Source organism: Berghia stephanieae, chromosome 4, assembly GCF_034508935.2.
Source record: "Berghia stephanieae isolate SIO BIC M18660-M18661 chromosome 4, UCSD_Bste_1.3, whole genome shotgun sequence".
Classification (NCBI taxonomy): domain Eukaryota; kingdom Metazoa; phylum Mollusca; class Gastropoda; order Nudibranchia; family Aeolidiidae; genus Berghia; species Berghia stephanieae.
This window is the reverse complement of record NC_088363.1, coordinates 18,123,376-18,142,705: the sequence shown is the minus strand read 5'-3', so window position 1 is coordinate 18,142,705 and position 19,330 is coordinate 18,123,376. Positions and strand designations below refer to the sequence as shown.

Sequence of the window (19,330 nt, the reverse complement as noted above, 5' to 3'; positions counted from 1 at the left end):
ATACTTAGTTGCGACACACAGACCCCTGATTATAAGTATCTAGACATCATCAACCAATTTATTACTTGATGCCAATGGGATTACAATTTATGCCTTAACTGTTTGATGCTTTGTATTTTCATTGTTTGGATTGTGTACATAGTGTTAAAACGCCATTTTCTCTCCGTGGTTGTGTATAGGCTTGGGATCAGCATGAGATAAACAAACCTTCTCAGTGGTCTGTAAACAAGTATTTGCATAGGCTTCGAGAAAACTGAGTAAGGCATCTCATTTGTCTGAAAACAACATTTTGTATCAAGTGTCAATTACAACTGCTGAATATCGCGAAATCAATTTAGCTAAACAGTTTCTGCTAAAATTTTAATTTATATCGCTATATTGAGCATTTTGTTACTAACACTATATACATGTACAGAAAAAAGAAATCGGGACCAGAGTACAGTCCAGTCCAGATAATTCGAAATCTGATTAACAGAATTTCTTTTAAATCGAAGAAAATACGATGTAATGAATTATTTTCTTCTTTTTCTATATAAAATATTCATGGTTAATTCGAATTCGAACAGTCGTTATTCTCTTTATTCGAAGTGCAAGTGATTGCCCATCACTGAAAAAAAAAACTCTGGAAGGTCATAACGAACTGCCTGTTCTCCGTATCTACCCTCCCACGCGTTTTAATGACTGAGCTGACTAATAATAATAATAACTAGACCCCTGAGGCATGTAATGGCGTGTTGTTCCCTCTCCGTCCCACCCGCCCTCTCTCTTCTTTCTCCAAATTGACCAGCTGTCTCGCGTCATCCCTCTCTCCTTCTCGCGCTCTCATCACTAAGACGTAACTTGTGGTCTGCTGGCCGCTGGCTAACAAAGGGGGTTGGTTTAAATAGATCTAACACACAGTGATAACCACAAGAGGTTTTGATTGGCTGTGTCTGTGTGATCATACACACCATGTCGCGTTGTGTCTCGAACACACACGTGTGTGTATACATGAGTAATATAACCCTGATACCTGGAGTCAGGTTTAGTTATTTCCTTGTTTGGAGACAAATCGAATTCTGATAAATAGAAGTCATTTGCTTTTCCCACCCAATTCGAATTATCAGGACTGCACTGTACCATGGTGCCACTCAGACGTTGTTATTGAGAGGTTCCAATATTCAGGAGCTGGATTGCCAATCAATTTTGGCTGGCAGACATGTTCTGAAAATAGCTATGGTCATAATCAGGTAACCAAATCATAAAAGTTTGGTGGCAAAAAAAAAACAACAAAAAACAAAGAACTGACAAGCTTCAATATTTTTAGATAAAAACATTCAACTTTAATGATCTTCGTGAACAAATGTGTCTGTGAATGAGTAAATCTGTGTATGTCTGTTTGTGTGTAAATTAGTGTAAAGAGAGATTTCAAGATTTAGGCTCTCTTTGTTGCTTCATCAAAACAACCTCCATTTTTGCAGACTCTAATTTCTCCCTATTTTCATCAACATGGATCAGGTTCTTTTTCCTCGCATCCTCAATTTCATCATGGAAGTACGTTTTTCTGAAAATAAAATTATAATTAGGACTCCTGAGTAAACTTATATTCTTTTCAAAATAATTAATCTGTGAAAAATTGTGTCCATTAGTTAGCCTAGTTCAACAGATTTCTGATGTTCATTATACATACGCTGGTAATAATAATAATAATAATAATAATAATAATAATAATAATAATAATAATAATAATAATAATAATAATAATAATAATAATAATAATATAATAATAATATTAAAACACTTAGACATAAACAAAGTCGCCCAGATTTACAAGAAATGTGCTGTTAGAGAGAGGTGTAGAGAGAGGACACAATCCCTATCTTTAGAAGAAGAAATGTAGGAAGATGGAAAGAGAAAAGAGAAAGATAATAAAGAGGAGAGAATGAAAGGAAAAAATTGCCACTATTTTGAGGGCAATGAAGACATATTATTATTATCATGTGGACTGAATCTTGGAAATCAACAGACCATTTGCTGCAAATTAGATCTTTTCCAAAACAAATGTCCATGAAACATCTTCAACGTTTATTTTAAGCTAAATAAAATGACCACTTGAGATCTTTATTATTATTTTTTTTTTCTTTAAAAAAAAGATGAAATGATCCTCATTTCTGAAACAGTTAGATTAAGAAGACGGACGTGGGTTGGTCATTTATGCCGGATGAATGAGGCAGCAATCCCGAAAATGGCGGTTAGATGGACACCACAGGACAAGGTTGCCTGAGACATGGAGAAGAGCGGTAGAAGGAGAAATGACATTACATCTTTTGGTTGGATCCGGGGGTGGGGGGAGGTTTGGAAGCTGATGGAAAACAGAAGCCTTTTGCGTTCCATACAATCATCATTTTCACCCATAACTACACCCAGCACCACCACAACATCAACACTACACACAACAATGAAAACTACGATGAAGTTCATCATCAGCATCAGTGCTACCATTTACTGCAAGCACCACCACCACATCTTGATCACTACTACCAATACTACAACCACCGCCATCATCATAACTACCACTACCACCAATACTACAACCACCGCTACATCATCATCACAACTAACGCCCCTACTAAATCTTCATAACTACCACCACACCACATCATCATCACTTCACTATCACCATTACTACAGCCACCACCACCACTATTAAAATTGATACCACTACATCTTCATCACTACCACCTCAACTACAAAAACCACATCGCATCACCATCATTATCATTATTACTGCATTCACCACCACTACATCTTCATCACTATCATCTCTACTACAACCACCACACCACATCATCAACATCACAATCACCATTACTACAACCACTACCACCATTACTACAACAACCACTACCACATCTTCATCACTACCATCACCACCACATCTTCATCACCACCACAACCATAACTAACACTACAACCACTATTATTTAAAACCAACGCCACATATCATCACTACCATCACTACTACATCTTCATCACTACCATCTCAACTATAACCAACCCACCTCATTATACTTACTATCACCATTACTACAATCACCGCTACAACATCATCACTACCATCTCTACTACACCCACCACGCCACATCATCATCATCACTATCACAATCACCATTGCTACAACTACAACCACAACCACCACTACTACATCTTTATCACTACCACCTTTTCTAATTCAACAACCACACCCCATTATCATCACTATCACCATTACCACGACCACCACATCATAATAACTATAAGCAACACTAACAATACTTTATCACTACCATCTCTACTACAACCACCACCATCACATCATCATCACAGCTGCCACACCAGCACCACTACCACCACCACAACATCATTAAATTATCACCACAACCACCTCTACTGAAGAATGTTAAAAGTTGATACACTGACAACCTAGTTTGCATTTTACTTGCCATCATTTTGTATTGATTACTAGTATCTCTATAAGGCAATTTGTTGACAGTCATTTTTGCTCTTTTGTCTTCCCCCAAATACGTTTTTATGGGGCAACTTGCCATAGCACCACCATGGTCAACTGGCAAGCGTACGCTGCAATCTCTCTATAACGACATCATTGGGACCAGAAAAAATGTTGTTATAAGAGAGTTGTTGTTATTGCGGAGAACCAAAAATAGTAGGCAGGGGATGGGGTACAGTACTGGACCAGAGCTGTATTTTTTTCAACAGTCTACATTGGCCGTTTCAGAGAAAAGTAGGCTACCTTGAAAATATTGCCATGTTGCTTGTGCGAAAAAGGAATCCTAGTCAACATTTTTCTCTTCAATTTGGTAGAAGTAGAAGTGGACAATGTGATTCATTTTAACATTAGTGTTTATGATCGCCGATCAAAGATACCAATGGTGGGTCAATAGCAAAGTATCTTATTAAATGGAGTGGAGCGTTCACTAGCTGACAGGCTGGTGAATTCTTGTGCCAAGTAAGCTGGGTTTTTGTCTCACTTTGCCTCACCTATGGAAAATTTCCACATCAACCAGTCCATAGGGGACTGGATATCATAAGTTGGAATGCAAATATTTTCATTGGACCAGAAATTTCACCTTGACTGTTGATTTGAGAATCCGTATTACATCGGCTGCAAGGTATATTTTAAAGTTTTGCTTTACCTCACATTGGAACATGCCACAGATGCATTACAGACTACCCTAATCCATTTCCATTCTTTTTAATATAATGCACATTTTCAGTAATACGTATTGAGTGACTGAGTCAGTCAGTTTTTTTTCAAGAATAGGATGATTTATTTAATTAAAATGCTAGTTACAATAATAGTCATTTCCTACCCTGATAAATGAACAACCCCCCCCCCCCCTCCAAATGACACCTGCTCCCAAACAGAGAATGGGAAGCATATAATATTTTCGGTTTAGTAGAAGTATAGAATTATAGTGCCTTCGGATCAGTTAGAATGAGTATGACTATCAATGTGCATATATCAAAAAGAAAAGTAGACCGTAGCCTGAAATGCATCCGTGGAAAGTTCCATAAGTGAGGTTAATTGTAACTAATGACAAATAGGAAAAATTGACAATACAGTCCAAGCCGGCATTAGGTCTGCCACTTGATTGGTACCGCTGTTTTATTGAGTGAGACGATTCCTTGGGAATGGAATTTTCTCTATATAAAAAGTCAAACTCTTTCCAATTCCCAGCCACTTAATTGGTAAGAAATTTGACAAAATGCACCTGGTGTGTGGTCGCACCATTCATCACAGAGGTGTGAACAATTAAATTTACCTGTATCCCCTGTTAGTGTCTATCAAGTCAGTTTTTCATAGTCATCACAGAGATGTGCGGCTATGTGGTCTTGCGGTATGACACTCTTTCAGATCAGTAGGTCCTTGGTTTGAGCCTTGCTCTGTGCATAGTTGAGTCCTTGAAAACGGCTCTTTACTCATATTCTCTCACTGTACTCAGGTGTAAAATGAGTACCTGGTTGCCAACAGCGTTGTCTCTGTCAGAAAAAAAAAATTGTCAAATTGCCTAACTGCCGTCATGTCTCATTCTACATGTTATGTGTTGCTGTTGGTCAAAGTCCCTTTGTAAAGTGCTGTGATTTAATCTACGCGAAACAACAATCAAATATCAATATCCACCCTTTCTGTCGGCTTTTTCACTTAACAACACAATTATCTGTTCTGTTCAATTATCGTTTTAACACCCTTTAGCACAGAGTTTCAAAAATTGTGTGTACTTCAATTAACAAATTACAAGCGCTTTGAGCATGTTAAGTGGATATTGTAGTCTCGTTATAAAAGAGTGGGTCCCAGATATAATATTACCTGTACGAAAATGCCAAAAAGTAAGCTCCCAAACATGATCCAAATACAACTGGGAAACGCATAACCCTCCATGTGAGCACCATGCTCTTTACGATTTCTGGAGAACAATAAGTAATACACATGAATAAACAATAACAACAACAAAAAATAATAAAAAAAGTATAAGCAAATATGTTGGCGTTACCTAATTGATACAAGAAACGTGTGAATACATCGATAATACTGTTCCCCATCTCTCTCTCCCCCCTCTCAGATCTAGAGAAAATCCTAAATTCAGTTTGAATGGATTTCTTGTAAGAAAAAAAACAAAACTTCTTTCCAAGATCACAAGTGAAAATAATCTGACTCAGACGTGGGTTGAGAAAATAAGTGCGTTACTTATTGAAGGAATGTCTTATTGAGGCGCACCGAGTTTCTTTCGGCAAGTCCGTATATAATAACCAAATAATATAGCGTCTAAGACAAAGATAGATAATTACCCAATTTTACTTTAAAATTAGAGCACACCTGCCTTCTTAAACAACCGACTAAAATTCATGCATGCAAAGAAGCTTTTTTTGAATGGATTAAAAAGGAAAAGGACTAATATAGGGACTTCTAACTTCTGTGTTTACAAAGACAGGTACATAAAGCAGTCAACATAGTTGCGAACCAGGATTGCCAGATTATTTTCAGGTATTCTGCCAACTGGATTTAAAAAATCTGCCAAATACCACAAAAATCTGCCAAACCGTACCCCCTTTGAAAACTCATCAGTTTTGTTAAACTAAAAATTGCAAGCCGATGTCAATTTTTTTTTCTATTTCCCAAGTTTAAAAAATCACTAGCTGACTGAACTGGCTGGGCAGAAAATTGTCGGTGAACCTGCCACAAAAATCTGGTTAATCAAACCAAGTGATTAGACCTATTGTGTAATTTTGGCACAATCAAATCATCAGACTGAATTAATTGAGACAATGTTAGTGCTGTAAAAGTAAAAGCGTTCATTCCTAGGCCTCGGAAAATAAAATCTGCCAAACCGATTTTTCTCTGCCAGACGACTTCAAATTCTGCCAAAAAAGGACTTTTGGCAGAAAATCTGCCAAATTGGCAATCCTGTGTCGAACACGCATAGAATCCTACTTTTACTTTCATTTTCACATTTTTGACTCCGGGGACCATTCAACAATGGTTAGATAGCAGCAAGAGTAAATAATACATGCTTTTGGTTTGAAGGGTCGTTTTAAATTAAATATGAACCTCTCAACATTTGCGTAATCTCAATCCCACCGGACCTTTACCTTTATCAAGGTGACAAGGCTTGGCCAAAACAACTCGGGTCCTAATATGCCAATGTACAGTGGCTAGGTGCACGTCAACGAGTTGCCAGGCAAGATAGAAGATAGGCATTCTCATCTCAATCTCAATCTTATTCTTCGTTAATAGTAGGTATAGTTTGATATTTTTTCAAAAGTAAAAATTAATTATTAATTTTGACATAGACAGATGGCCTTTCAAAAACCTTATAATAAGATAAATTACTTTTAGATCTAGGATAAACTGATATACGAATACGGTTCCAATTCCAAGGTCCAAAGTTATGATGGTTTTTTTTGTACTCAAAATTTTAATTTACTAACACAAAGCTCAAATATGTGACTGGGCATTCCCCCACTGGACAATATCTCTATAAGCTTACTGCTGATTGATACGGGACTTGAGCAATGAGAAAAGAGGGTTGGTCAATGGCGGCCAAAATTTACCATACAAAACTGCGCCTCTTTTAATTAATCTTGATGAAATTTAGCATAGACATAGATAAGTGAATTATCTATATATCTATCTATCTATCTATATATATATATATATATATATATATATATATATATATATATATATATATATATATATATATATATATTTATGAGTGTTGGTGGGTACTTGTAGGTACGAAAGTGCTCGATAATGGTGGTTAGAGCTAATATATAATGTAAATTTTCACTCACATTTTTTGCCGAGACGACTCGTTTCTGTGTTTTTTACACTTCTTCAGTCGGCATAATCCATTTTGTCTCGGCAAAAAATGTGAGTGAAAATTTACATTATATATATATATATATATATATATATATATATATATATATATATATATATATATATATATATATATATATATATATATATATATATATGCGTTTTCTCTTTTTTAGCTCTCTCAATTTTGAAAAAAATTACAAAAGTTTTAAAATGACGTAATTTCTATCAAATCTACATTGATACCAATCACATCAAAAGAAAGCTTGATCCCTGCTCTTTAAAATGATACCAGAACCATTCAGATACTGTGAAAAATAATGCGACAGTGATTATGTGAAATTGTGTTATATTCAAATTGTAACGCAAGCTAGCGCTTCACTTTTCGGCACCTGTCTTTAGGCTAGAATCAGACTACCTATTAATAGTTAATGGCAGTTGTCTTTAAAGCTTCGCTTGTAATCCTTTCCAGCCTTCCCTAGGTGGGAGGCCTTCTGTAAGCTCCTCAAAGTAGCATCTCTTTCAATTAGTATTTTCATCGTGGATCTTTTGTCAGGCGCTTAGTTATTCAATTTGTCAATGTATCATGTATAATCCTCCATTATGGTTTGCACATCGCCTGTCAGCTGTCTCCACATATCACAATCATCTGTGGCACGCATGAAGTCTGCATTTTAAAAATTAAAAAAATCAAGCAAAAAGCAAAACAGAGTGTAGTTAATATACATATATAGTTATATTCCTTGAGCAGGGAATTTAGTTCCTATTGATCACTTTGCGGAGATGCACCGTGCTGATGTGGAATTCTATTTTATTATATTTTTAAGACAAAGGGCAGAGTATTTTGCAACTAAGTCCAACAATGAAAAGTAATGAGTTTTTATTTGTCTCCATATTTTGGCCATACAGTGCAATCCCTGGATAATGACATCGCCCGGGACCGGAACTTATGTCGTTATCCAGAGGTGTTGTTTTTCCGGGGTTTTCAAGATGACCGAAAAAGGGGGCGTGGTGAGACCCAGGAATACATAATAACAATGATGACCTGTGCCTAAAAAAGACATCCCAATGGCGTTAATATGTGTATTTCTCCTGTTTACAAAGGGTATACCAGTTACGCTTTCACTCTTTCATGTGTATTGTCATTGTTTTGATCGTAAACAGTGCTCAAACTCCATTTAGCAAAACTTTGTATGTATAAATAAGAATCAAATGCCAATATTATAACACCACACAAGAACATAGATGCACACATCTAGTTTTGATTTTAATTAAAATCCATGCCATACTGCTGATGCGTTTTGAATACCAAAATATACAAGCACTAAGGAGGGCTTTAGAAAGGAGGCTCGCCTAGGATTTTCAGCCCCCACTAGTGGGGACCATTGGTTGGATAACGATTGCAAGCAAAACTACCGCTTTTCTGCCTTGGTACAATTTCCTTGAATGCACAATAATTGATTCTGTTCTTATAATTTCGGTACCTTATAATAAATTGGTTAATTGGCGACCATAAGTTTTAAATAATATTTCTTATGTCTTGAATTATATGAAAATATACCAAAAGTAGAGAACTATCAAAAATTTCACAGGAAAGTATGAACCATTTTTCTATGACGCCCTCTTACAAACTGAGTGATTGGGTTTGTTATCTTTTTTGAAATCGAAAGTACGAATCTGATTTCAATACCTTTTAATAACTATGGCTAATTTATCGAACCAGAATCTTTGAAAAGTGGTAAGTACCAATAATAATTGCGTAATGATTATTTAAGACATTTTTAGAATTATCAACTGTAGTTCCTGCAGACGATAGTTGGGCCCATTGTCGTGCTTGTTCTGTCGAGTCGCACAGATAATCAGAATCAGGTTCCGCCTGATTCGGAATCCGAATCGGATTACTATTCCTTATTTTATTATGAATTATGGCCTGCGGCTTTATATTTATATATTTTTTCTATATGGTTAACTGACAAATATTGACTTTATTGTTTTAGTCTAGTGTATAAGTCTAGAGGGCCCCTTTGCTCGTCACGTCAACTTCACAACTTTATCTTGAACAGTCCTTTCTATTTCTACTATCTAGAAGTTGCTAGTTAGTGGGTCTGATATTACCATAATATCATAATCATATATGATGGAACTTGGACTCTGACTCTGAATATATAGTTATGCCCATTACATGGATCTGTGTTGCTGATATGACTGTCAATCGTATGGGACTAGTAACTAAGACTCTTAATATATAGTTTTGCCTCATTGATCTGAGATGTTACTGTTGTTACAGTTACACTCACTCACTCTAGCCTATTACTATTATCTCTGTGACTATGGAAAAGAATTATGGATCTGATCTACTCCATTGACTGAAAGGAATGAACTAGTAGTCTGAATATATAGTTTTGTCTCATTGATCTAAGATGAGACTCTATTAAACAACTCTATGACTATGGAAGGGAACTATGGATCTGATTCTGATGCTACTCATTGTGACTGTACTGTATGGAATGAACTATAGTAGTCAGATGTTTTATGAATGGCGCATGTTTTTCTAGTTTTTCTAAGATGTCCCTCTATCAAAAGTTGCAAAACTTTGTGTCAACCTCCGAATCAATTTCTCTGAACTGAATTAAGATTTTGGCCCGTATTGAATTGTGATGCCATATCACAAAAAAACATTTCTTCTTCACGACCTATAAAAAGCCACTTTAAAACCGCTGTCATACAATTAGAGATTTTACACTGCTAAATATTTAAACAGTTTCGCACCACAAAGTAAGAGATGACTTCATCGTTTTTCAAAAAAAATCGTGTGACACAGTAGTTCCGGCTAGTGGTTATGAGTTCACATCATACTATTACAAAAATTACTATTTTCCGAATAAAAGCAAAACACATTAACATAAAGTAACAACTTATGTAGTTTGCATCCAATTTTGACTTTATAATTTATTGCTTTTTATTTACATCATGTCGCAATTACCGAAGACTGATATGAATCTCTAGTTTTAACTTAATTGAACTAGTGATTAAATACTCAAAATTGTCAAATTAACATTGAATGTTTATATTTAACTTTGAAAAATTGTATCTATGCATGACCGATTCACACAGCATTTAGTTTTCTTTTAAACCTATAGGCTCTTAAACAATACGATATGATACGGAATCTCTATCGGTTCCTTTCTCGTAAAGCTGCGAAAAGAAGTTATTAAAGAGGACATCTATGGAATTGGAATTTCACAATCAACTCTGAGTTTTGCATGTTATTGTTGTTACGTTGTTGTTGAACACAAGCACATTTTGTGGAAACACTGTATCATAAATTGATGAATTTCTACTTTTGACTGGTCTACATTAAATTTATGTAATCCTCTTTGGCATAAATACCAAGCTATTTCTCAAAGCTTTGAACTCAAAATAATGTTGGAAGTGCGTAATGTTCACTTTTATTTGTATTCATCAAACACGTATATTGATTGTTATAAAATGTAAACTTGTCTGTCGTTCCTTCATATTCAGATTCTGTACGAACATCATATAAGTTTCAATTAACTGAACATTCCATTTTAACAGATTCTTTCAAAATGGATAAGCGGAAAATCATAATTTCGACACTATAAATCATTTTTGAGTTCAGATCCTCACCCGTTATCGATTTTAATATAGCTGTAATAAGCGAAATACTTTCCTATTGTTTTTTTTTTAAGTCGTGATAAAACATTTTTATTAAGACAAAATGATCCAGAATTTCATACAAATTTTTGCAGCTGTACATCGTGAACAGCTAGCTGAGAAAAAGAAGAAAAAGACGCGCCCCTTATTAAAAATCCGACTATTGTACTCTGAATATATATTGATCTGATATGTTACTTTATTAATTAACTTTATGAATATGGAATGGAATGGAACTATGAATTTGATGCTACTCCATTGACTATATTGAATGAACCAGTACTCTGAATGTTTTTTCTCACATGAACTTTTGCCTCTTGTGGGTCTGATGTTCATGGACGTGATTTGTTAGCAAATTCAAGATGGGGAAAATTGTGGTGTTGCGAATTACAATGGTAACTACAATAAAGTCAACAAATGTTGTGTGTTCAGATTGCATATAAAGAGGAACCAGACCGGTAAACATGGTTAAACAAATCCATCCTCGTGATGATATTGAGCCACATCCGACAAAATTTGTTATTTGTGAAAGACATTGGTCTGCAGGTGTTCCAATGAAAATTCTACCTGGCAGACCGATCGTCCCTTATAGGGATGAAAAAGTGTTCAAAAAATTAATAAATTCGAGAGATCCTAATTACAACAACTATGTAGTGCATCCTTTAGTAGATATTTCGGTATTCATATTTTTCTTGGGATCATCCTCCGCAGATTACCTCCCTTTGTTGATATTGTACATCTCCTTTCCCCTTCATCTAATTGTTCATCCTCTTCCTCATAATCACATTACATGTACATTCATTAATCAAGCTTCTAAAGAAATCATCCTGAATCAATCACTATAAGGTCAGTTTTTAGAATATCTAACTACTCATCCTTTCCGTTTCTTGGCTACTCCTATTCACTGCTGATAATACCAATCATTAAATTTTTTTTTGGACCCAGAATTCACAATCACACTCTAAAAAGGTAGATCTTGCCATATAATGCCCCTGCTGTTATTTTGGTGTAAATTTTCTATATTTTTTGTTGGCCCCCACTAGCGTTGCCTGAAGATTCCATATGATTGTCCTTTCAGTATAGTTGTCCTTGACAAGCACTTAAAAATTTAAATTGATTGGTAGATCCACATCTTACAATATTAAAAACAAGCAACCTAGGTATTAACCACAATAATATAAAATAATTTGGACTGATGTTTAACAACTGATTTTCCAAATGAAAATAATATAGTGAAAGAAGCTGCTATAGATGCTGTGTGTTTGGCTAGGAAACTCACAATATTGCCAGCCAGATATGTAACAGACCAACACACAAAACAATGTGTAACCTTAAACGTTTATAGTCTGATTGATAGAATTTAGTAAGAACTAATAAAAATGGCTGGCTAAAAACAATGAAAAGGAGTGAGTGACGTTATTTTCATTCTATCTATTCTTTTCATTGCTATTCCAATATAATATAAAATTATAAGACCATAAAAATCCATAATTGCCCCCATTGGACACGACATTGCCTAATATCATTTAACTTCCACTGATCACAGACTAACAGGGAATGTTAATGGACCCTTGAGAGTTCCATCCACTGATAAACTTCTTTTGCTGTGGTCCATATGAACTAGCATTGATTCTAAGCAGTGTAGTAAACATGTGTTCTGATTTGTCAGTAACAAAGCAATCTCACTGGGAGGAAAAAAAAGTGTTTTCTTTTTTTGGTTAAGAGTACGGGATGACGAGAATCGGGTATGGTATCAAGCATTTGTATCACCTGCCAATTATTGCTATATTGATGTCGCTAAACAGGGGTTTTACTTAAATTTATGTCGCTATTTTGGGGTTTTGTTACTAATACCATCCTACCATAGCAAAGGAATCGTGACCAGGGGTCAATATTGCTATCCAGGGGTTGTCGTTATCCAGAGGTTTCACTGTATTTTGGTGAAGAGTATGGCAAGTAAGAAAAACTCCTGAAAAATGGAATAAAGGTGTAATATTTAAAATTTCCAAAAAAAGGAAATTGATGTGGTTGCAATAACTGGAGGGGAATCACACAACTGCCTATCCCCAGCAAAATCCTTGCAAAAATAATTATTCAAAGAGTATCCAATGCTGTAGACAAACATATAATATAAGAAAAGAACAGGCAGGCTTTAAGAAAGGGGGAAGTTGTGCTGACAAATTCTTCACACTTTAAGAAACATCATAGAGCAATGTAACGAATGGCAAAGGCAACTGTATATTAATTTAATTGACTTTGAGGAAGCATTCGGCGTCTACATTGAGAGAGCCTCTGAAAGATTTTGAGAGACTATGGAATACCCCAACCTGACCCCAATACCTAGTTCAGTTCATTAAGAGTTTTTATAATAACTTTACCTGTAAAGTCAGAGATAGCTCTATGAAAATTTCGAAATTAAAACTAGTGTTTGGCAAGGATGTGTGATGTCAGCAATCATTTTTACTGTTACCATAGACTGGGTAATGAGACGACAGAGGACCATGACAGAGGGATTTAAATGGACACTTTTTTTCTACACTAGAAGATGTGGGCTTGCAGACGGCTTGCACTTTTGGCCCACACACACACACCAACATATGCAAGAGAAATCTTCAAGACTCAACACTTGTGGACAGCAAATAGGGCTGAAAATCAATACTTATAAGTCAGAATTAATGACACTAAACATACAAAACCCACCCCAATTCTAATTAACAAACAAAAAAGACAAAAAAAAAAACTGAAGAATTCATATATTTAGGCAGCCTTATTGTGAGCACTGGCGAAGCTGAGAGAGACATTTATTGGCGCATTAATAAAGCAAGGAACACTTTTAAATTACTGAACAATGTTTGGAGAACAAAGGCTAGAGTATGAAACCCAAACTTAGAATTTATGAAAGTTGTATCATTTCAACATTTCTGTATGGATCTGAATGCTGGAGGATAACAAAGAGCAACATGAACAAGCTGTCTGCATTTCATACAAAGTGCCTCAGGAAGGTCATGAACATTTACTGGCCAAATAGAATTTAAAATGCTAGATAAATTTGGAATGGAAGATATGAAGGACGTCATAATGAGAAGAAGGTGGAGATGGATAGGACATGTCTTGAGAAAGGAGGAGGGATACACTCCAGAACTGGACACCAAAAGGATAGAGAAGAAGGCCCTGGCAACCTGGAGGAGAACAGTGGAGGGAGAGGTGAGAAAGTTGGGGGAGACATGGAGCTCCCTGAAGAGGATGTCCACAGACAGAGGAAGGTGGAGGTCCTCCGTTGCTGCTCTACATGCCAACAGGCATCATGGGCAGCAAGTAAGTACTTGTCTCCATTCTGTCTCACTCAAAAAAGTACTTCTGGGATGCCTTATCATTGGGTCATGATTTACTATAAGTCAAACCGGGATCAAAATACCCAGAAATAAGACAGACACCATTGTCAACCATTGCTAAATGGACACTTGTGAGACCTAAAAGTATATCAAATATAGCATTCTGATTGGTCAACAAAACAATTATTGGATAATGTTCTCCTATAGCTTTTATCCGCAAAATGCTCTGTTGTTTGCTATTTACACATTTTTATTTTTTTTCAGGGAAGAAATCTTTGGTAAATTAAGAATGACCAGTAATTCTACAAAGTGTCTTGTGGCTGCTGGTTTCATAATCTTTAGAAGGGTACAGAGTCAGATCCAGTATTTACTTTTACAGACATCTTATGGTGAAAATCACTGGACTCCACCCAAAGGTTAATATCTTTATTGCAACTCATTTGAATCCACATCCAGTCTTTTGACTGTTATTACTTTGCTTCATGATTTCTTAAAAAGGGGCTTATTGACTAAAGGGTAAATACTCAAGACTCAAATTTATTTTTAAAGTTAGCCTGATTTGTAGTGTACTTTCTGGATTCCGAAATACGATACTCATGAGAGGTAATGTCTTATTATATAGATAAAATTAGGTCAACCAGCTCCAGAGCGTGCTGAAATTCGGCGTGCTAGAATCCAGTGAGTATTGTATTACAATGTTAAAAATCATTCTGCTTTAAAAACACATACAAGATGCAAGCGTTTAGTATGTGCTTCATCCAATTAGCATTGTATATAAGCACATATTTTAATTTAAAATGAATGAAATAATATCAATGCCATATTATCAAATGGCCTCATGGAGATTTCAATACATATCTGTGCCAAGTAAATTGCGAACAAAGCAGTCACTCCCATAGTGGGCAGGGAGGTACATGCTGTGTCTTCTATCCCCCCATACCCATTTTCCAATTGTTTCCTGGAATGAGATTACTTAGTTTTGTCCTGATCCTTGCCGGAGTTCCTTGACTGGGAGGGAAACAGTCGAATGTATAGTTATAGTTTTGGGAGATGATATTTTTTTCCTTGTAAATCATCTCTCTGTTATGCATTGTAGTATTATGTTTAACGAACGACCTCAAATTGAAAACACCTCGCTGTCGAGTGAAGGCTGGTGAGCGCGCCTTTCAGCATTCTGGCCCAAGGTTGTGGAATTTACTACCACTAGAGATACGTTCTTCGTCTTCACTAGAGGAATTAAGCGTCGATTGAAGACATTCTTATTCCGACAGGCTTTCTTTTGATTTTATGTGTATAATTAGCATTGTTCGTGTACTGTGTTAGGGCTTAATCTATGTTATGCGCCCAGAGCTCTCCTGAAGAAGGGATGTTTGGCGCACTATAAATCTATACCATTATTATTATTATTATTATTCTTCTTCTTCTTCTTCTTCTTCTTCTTCTTCTTCTTCTTCTTCTTCTTCTTCTTCTTCTTCTTCTTCTTCTTCTTCTTCTTCTTCTTCTTCTTCTTCTTCTTATTTTAGTTTACATATTATATTATATGATTGGTACACATTTGATTGTATTCCTCTTAGTTGGGACCTGCGCTTGTGTCTGGATGAGACTTTTAGGTGATCTCAAACTAAGTACTTTGACGGTGTGCTCTTGGAATCTACATCTGTTCCCTATTTGAACCAGTTCCTCTTTGTCTTACCTTTTCTTTTGTGCTCTAATTGTAATTATAGAACTTTTTACTATCCCATTTTCTTCCTTTTTACTGACGCTGATATGACCTTAATGTGTTGCAAGCGCTGTAAAACCCTTAAAAACAAAAACAAACAAAGCAGTCAGGAAATCAAACGTTAGATGTTCCTCCATCAAATGTACAATTTTAACCATTGGGGGGGGGGGGGGGGGGGGGGGGGAAATTAAGATATGTACCTATTGCAGATTAACCCTCTACTTGCTAATGTCAAGTGTTGATCAGTGTAGAAACTTTTAAAAAGATAAGCACCATTAGGTTTTAATGTTTATACTTTTTTGTGGACACCCTGTATATATTAATCTGTTTTGGGAAATTTGTGACTGTTTGTTTAGATATTATAAATTAAAAATTTCAGTTACAATAATAATTCCAAATGTACACTTCTATTGGCAAAGAATATTGGGAAGTTTCAACTGATTGTAGGTTTGGATTAGGGCAACATTGCATGGCATTTGCTTTTCTAACTGCAATTATTCAATTTGTTTTTTCTCCCAGGGCATGTGGATCCCGGTGAGTCAGAGTATGAAACTGCATTGAGAGAAACAGAAGAAGAATCGGGAATAAAATTAGAACAAATGAAAGTGGTACCCAATTTTGAGAAGGTACTACACTATACTGTGAAAAGCAAGCCTAAAAAGGTAACATACTGGTTGTCAGAGCTCTCAAACCCCTCTGATCCTGTGATTTTGTCGGAAGAACATCAAGACTTCAAATGGCTTCCTTTGGATGATGCTTGCAAACATGCCTCTTTTCCAGATATGATTCAAATGTTGAAGGAATGTCATGAGTTTTTACAAAGCAACTAATCATTTAAATATTTTTATATGAAATATTTTATCAAGCCTTATGATTTTTTTTGTTTTTTGGTACTGTCAAATGTTTTACACTTGCTTAATTGTTTTGCGAACCATACATATATATATATAAAAAATGCATCATTTATTTAATAAACAACTTTTACTGACTAAATTGATTAGCAAGCCCCATGAAGGGCCTCTTGAATACTGCCATTCTGGATATGCCACCTGAACGGAGCATGTATAGATATAGGCACATTTTAAATTATACAAGCTTCATTTCCTTTCCCTGTCAAAATATGATATGACTTCTGATCAACTGTTTCTTCTTTTTCCATTGTTCTGGGCCTTAAGTTATGAAAAGGATATCTGAATAGATATGTTATTTACAAAACGAATCTTTATAATGTACAACTGGTATTTCAACGACAAAGTAAAAGTGGCAATTAAAATGTTTGATTCAAATTGCTTAAATAATCCTGTGGCTATTTCCTTAACCTTACCTTACCTTACCTTAAATGCGGCTATGTGGTCTTGTGGTATGACACTCGCTTTCAGATCGAAAGGTCCTGGGTTCGAGGCTCATGTGGTGCATAGTTGAGTCCTTGGAAAAGGCTCTTTACTCAAATTCTCTCACTGTACTCAGATGTAAAATGAATACCTGGCCGTTAACAGTGTTGTCTTTGAAAAAAAATGTATTCTTGCCAAACAGGCGTCATGTCTCGTTTTACATGTTACGTGTTGCTGTTAATTAGGGACCCTTTTTAAAGTGCTTTGAGCACGTGTAGTGGCTATTGCGCTATCTAATTGCTCAAGTTTTTTTATAATCTCTTTGTGCCAGAAGGCTCATAAGGCCTACTGTGACTATTTGGACACAAGAAATTGCTCTCTTACGATTAATTCTTGCATGCAATATTACGCCAATGCATTTTTTTGCTCTCACTCTCATGCTCATTCAGTCCAACAAACAATAGATGTCACCTCTCCACTGTGAAGACGACTACTGCTGCTGCTGCTCATGATCTTACCACTAAATTAAGAGGCAAATCATAGTAGAAAACTTAAAAGAATAGATGCTAACAATGCAGCAAATATTTTCTTCAAATATCTAAAGCGGCCTTGTAGGATATGCTAGGTTTTGTGCAAGATGAGAGATATCCAACGTAACACTAGACATTGCGTAATTTGTACAACACCTAATAGCTGACTAAAAGAATTAAAGAAGCAGGCAAGCCAACTTTTGAATGGCCAGACTGCTAAAAAAGTAAAAAGTTAGAAATCTTGACTGAGGATAAATTGCCTAAAAGCTCCTTAATTTAACTCAAGGGGCTCTCCAAGGGAGATCTTCCTCAAGTCATAATAATTGTCTTTCAATACTTTTATTGTCGGCTGCTTTAGGCATCCTAATATTTACACTAAATGTTGAATGTATATGAATATGGTTGGATGCATACATTATGTGTATAATGTACGCATACAATTCTTTGTTTTAATTTTGTGCAAGTTTTCTTTGATGCCAGGGACGTTCATATGTAAGAGGGCTAAAAAAAAATAGGTTTTAACAGTTTTCTACTAGGTCAGCATTCGCCAATCTGATGCATTGCCAAAGTATTAGCAAGTTGCCAATTTAATTAAAGTTCACCAAAGCTATTATAGTAGCGCACCTTGGAAAAAAGACTTTGATCAAATGTATTATTGTTATTTCCACGTCAACTGTGTCAGTCCAATATAAAATAATTAAAATGCTTCAAAAACAAATCTGCCTCTTTCTTGTTTTGCGTGACATCATTTCACTATCATTTGAAATGCATTTGATGTTCAAAGCTGTGATCACATTGTATTGTTATTAATTTTTTTTTTTTAAGAGAGATAGAGAGAGAGAGAGATAGAGAGTGTGTGTGTGTGTATATATGTGTGTAATATTGGGGGTTGGGGTGTTCTGTCTTCATTGTGTCAAACCTCGACAGTGAATCGACCCTGTTGTCTTGTGGTATGACACCCGCCTTTGGAGGGTCCTAGGAGCGGTGCGTAGTTTAGTCCTTGGAAAATGTTCTTTAATCACATTCTTTTACCGTCCTCAAGTGTAAAATGAGTACATACCCAGATGTGTTGCTGTTGATTTAGGGACCCCTTGTAAAGCGTTTTTAGCATGTTTAGTGGATAAAAGCTGTCCAGCGCTCTCAGGAGGACGTCTGCAACCATACAGAGGCCGTCTGAAACTTTATGGCGCTGTTTGTCTGTGAATTAAAAAAAATAAATTTTTTTGTCTTACTAAATTTAAAGGAAAAATTTCGAGCCGTCTGGAGGCCGCACAGAGTCTCTTAGAGCTGTCCGGAGTCGTCTGATGCCACCAGAAGGCCCTCTGGAGCCATCCGAAACCACCCAGAAGCCTCTGGGGCCGTTCAGAGGACATTGAGGCCAT

General features: G+C 35.9%; 1 protein-coding gene and 1 long non-coding RNA gene across 4 annotated transcripts; one reads left to right on the top strand and one right to left on the bottom strand.

Annotated features, from left to right (window-relative positions):
• Positions 1–1,297: 1,297 nt before the first annotated feature.
• Positions 1,298–19,103, bottom strand: LOC144971944 (uncharacterized). Its single transcript, XR_013645206.1, has 3 exons — positions 19,009–19,103; positions 5,348–5,444; positions 1,298–1,543 (listed from the first exon to the last, which is right to left on the bottom strand). It is a non-coding gene; the product is annotated as an uncharacterized LOC144971944 (long non-coding RNA).
• LOC144970141 (bis(5'-nucleosyl)-tetraphosphatase [asymmetrical]-like) lies at positions 6,456–18,671 on the top strand. Of its 3 annotated transcripts, none has more exons than XM_078909414.1 (3): positions 6,456–6,771; positions 14,632–14,783; positions 16,607–18,671. In XM_078909414.1, exons 2-3 carry the CDS (start codon positions 14,657–14,659, stop codon positions 16,915–16,917), a joined length of 438 nt encoding a protein of 145 aa, XP_078765540.1. In that variant the 5' UTR covers positions 6,456–6,771; positions 14,632–14,656; the 3' UTR covers positions 16,918–18,671. The 3 variants fall into 3 exon arrangements, with proteins under 3 accessions (XP_078765540.1, XP_078765542.1, XP_078765541.1); XM_078909416.1 differs by having other exon boundaries at positions 6,477–6,716; XM_078909415.1 differs by having other exon boundaries at positions 6,477–6,775.
• Positions 19,104–19,330: the final 227 nt, after the last annotated feature.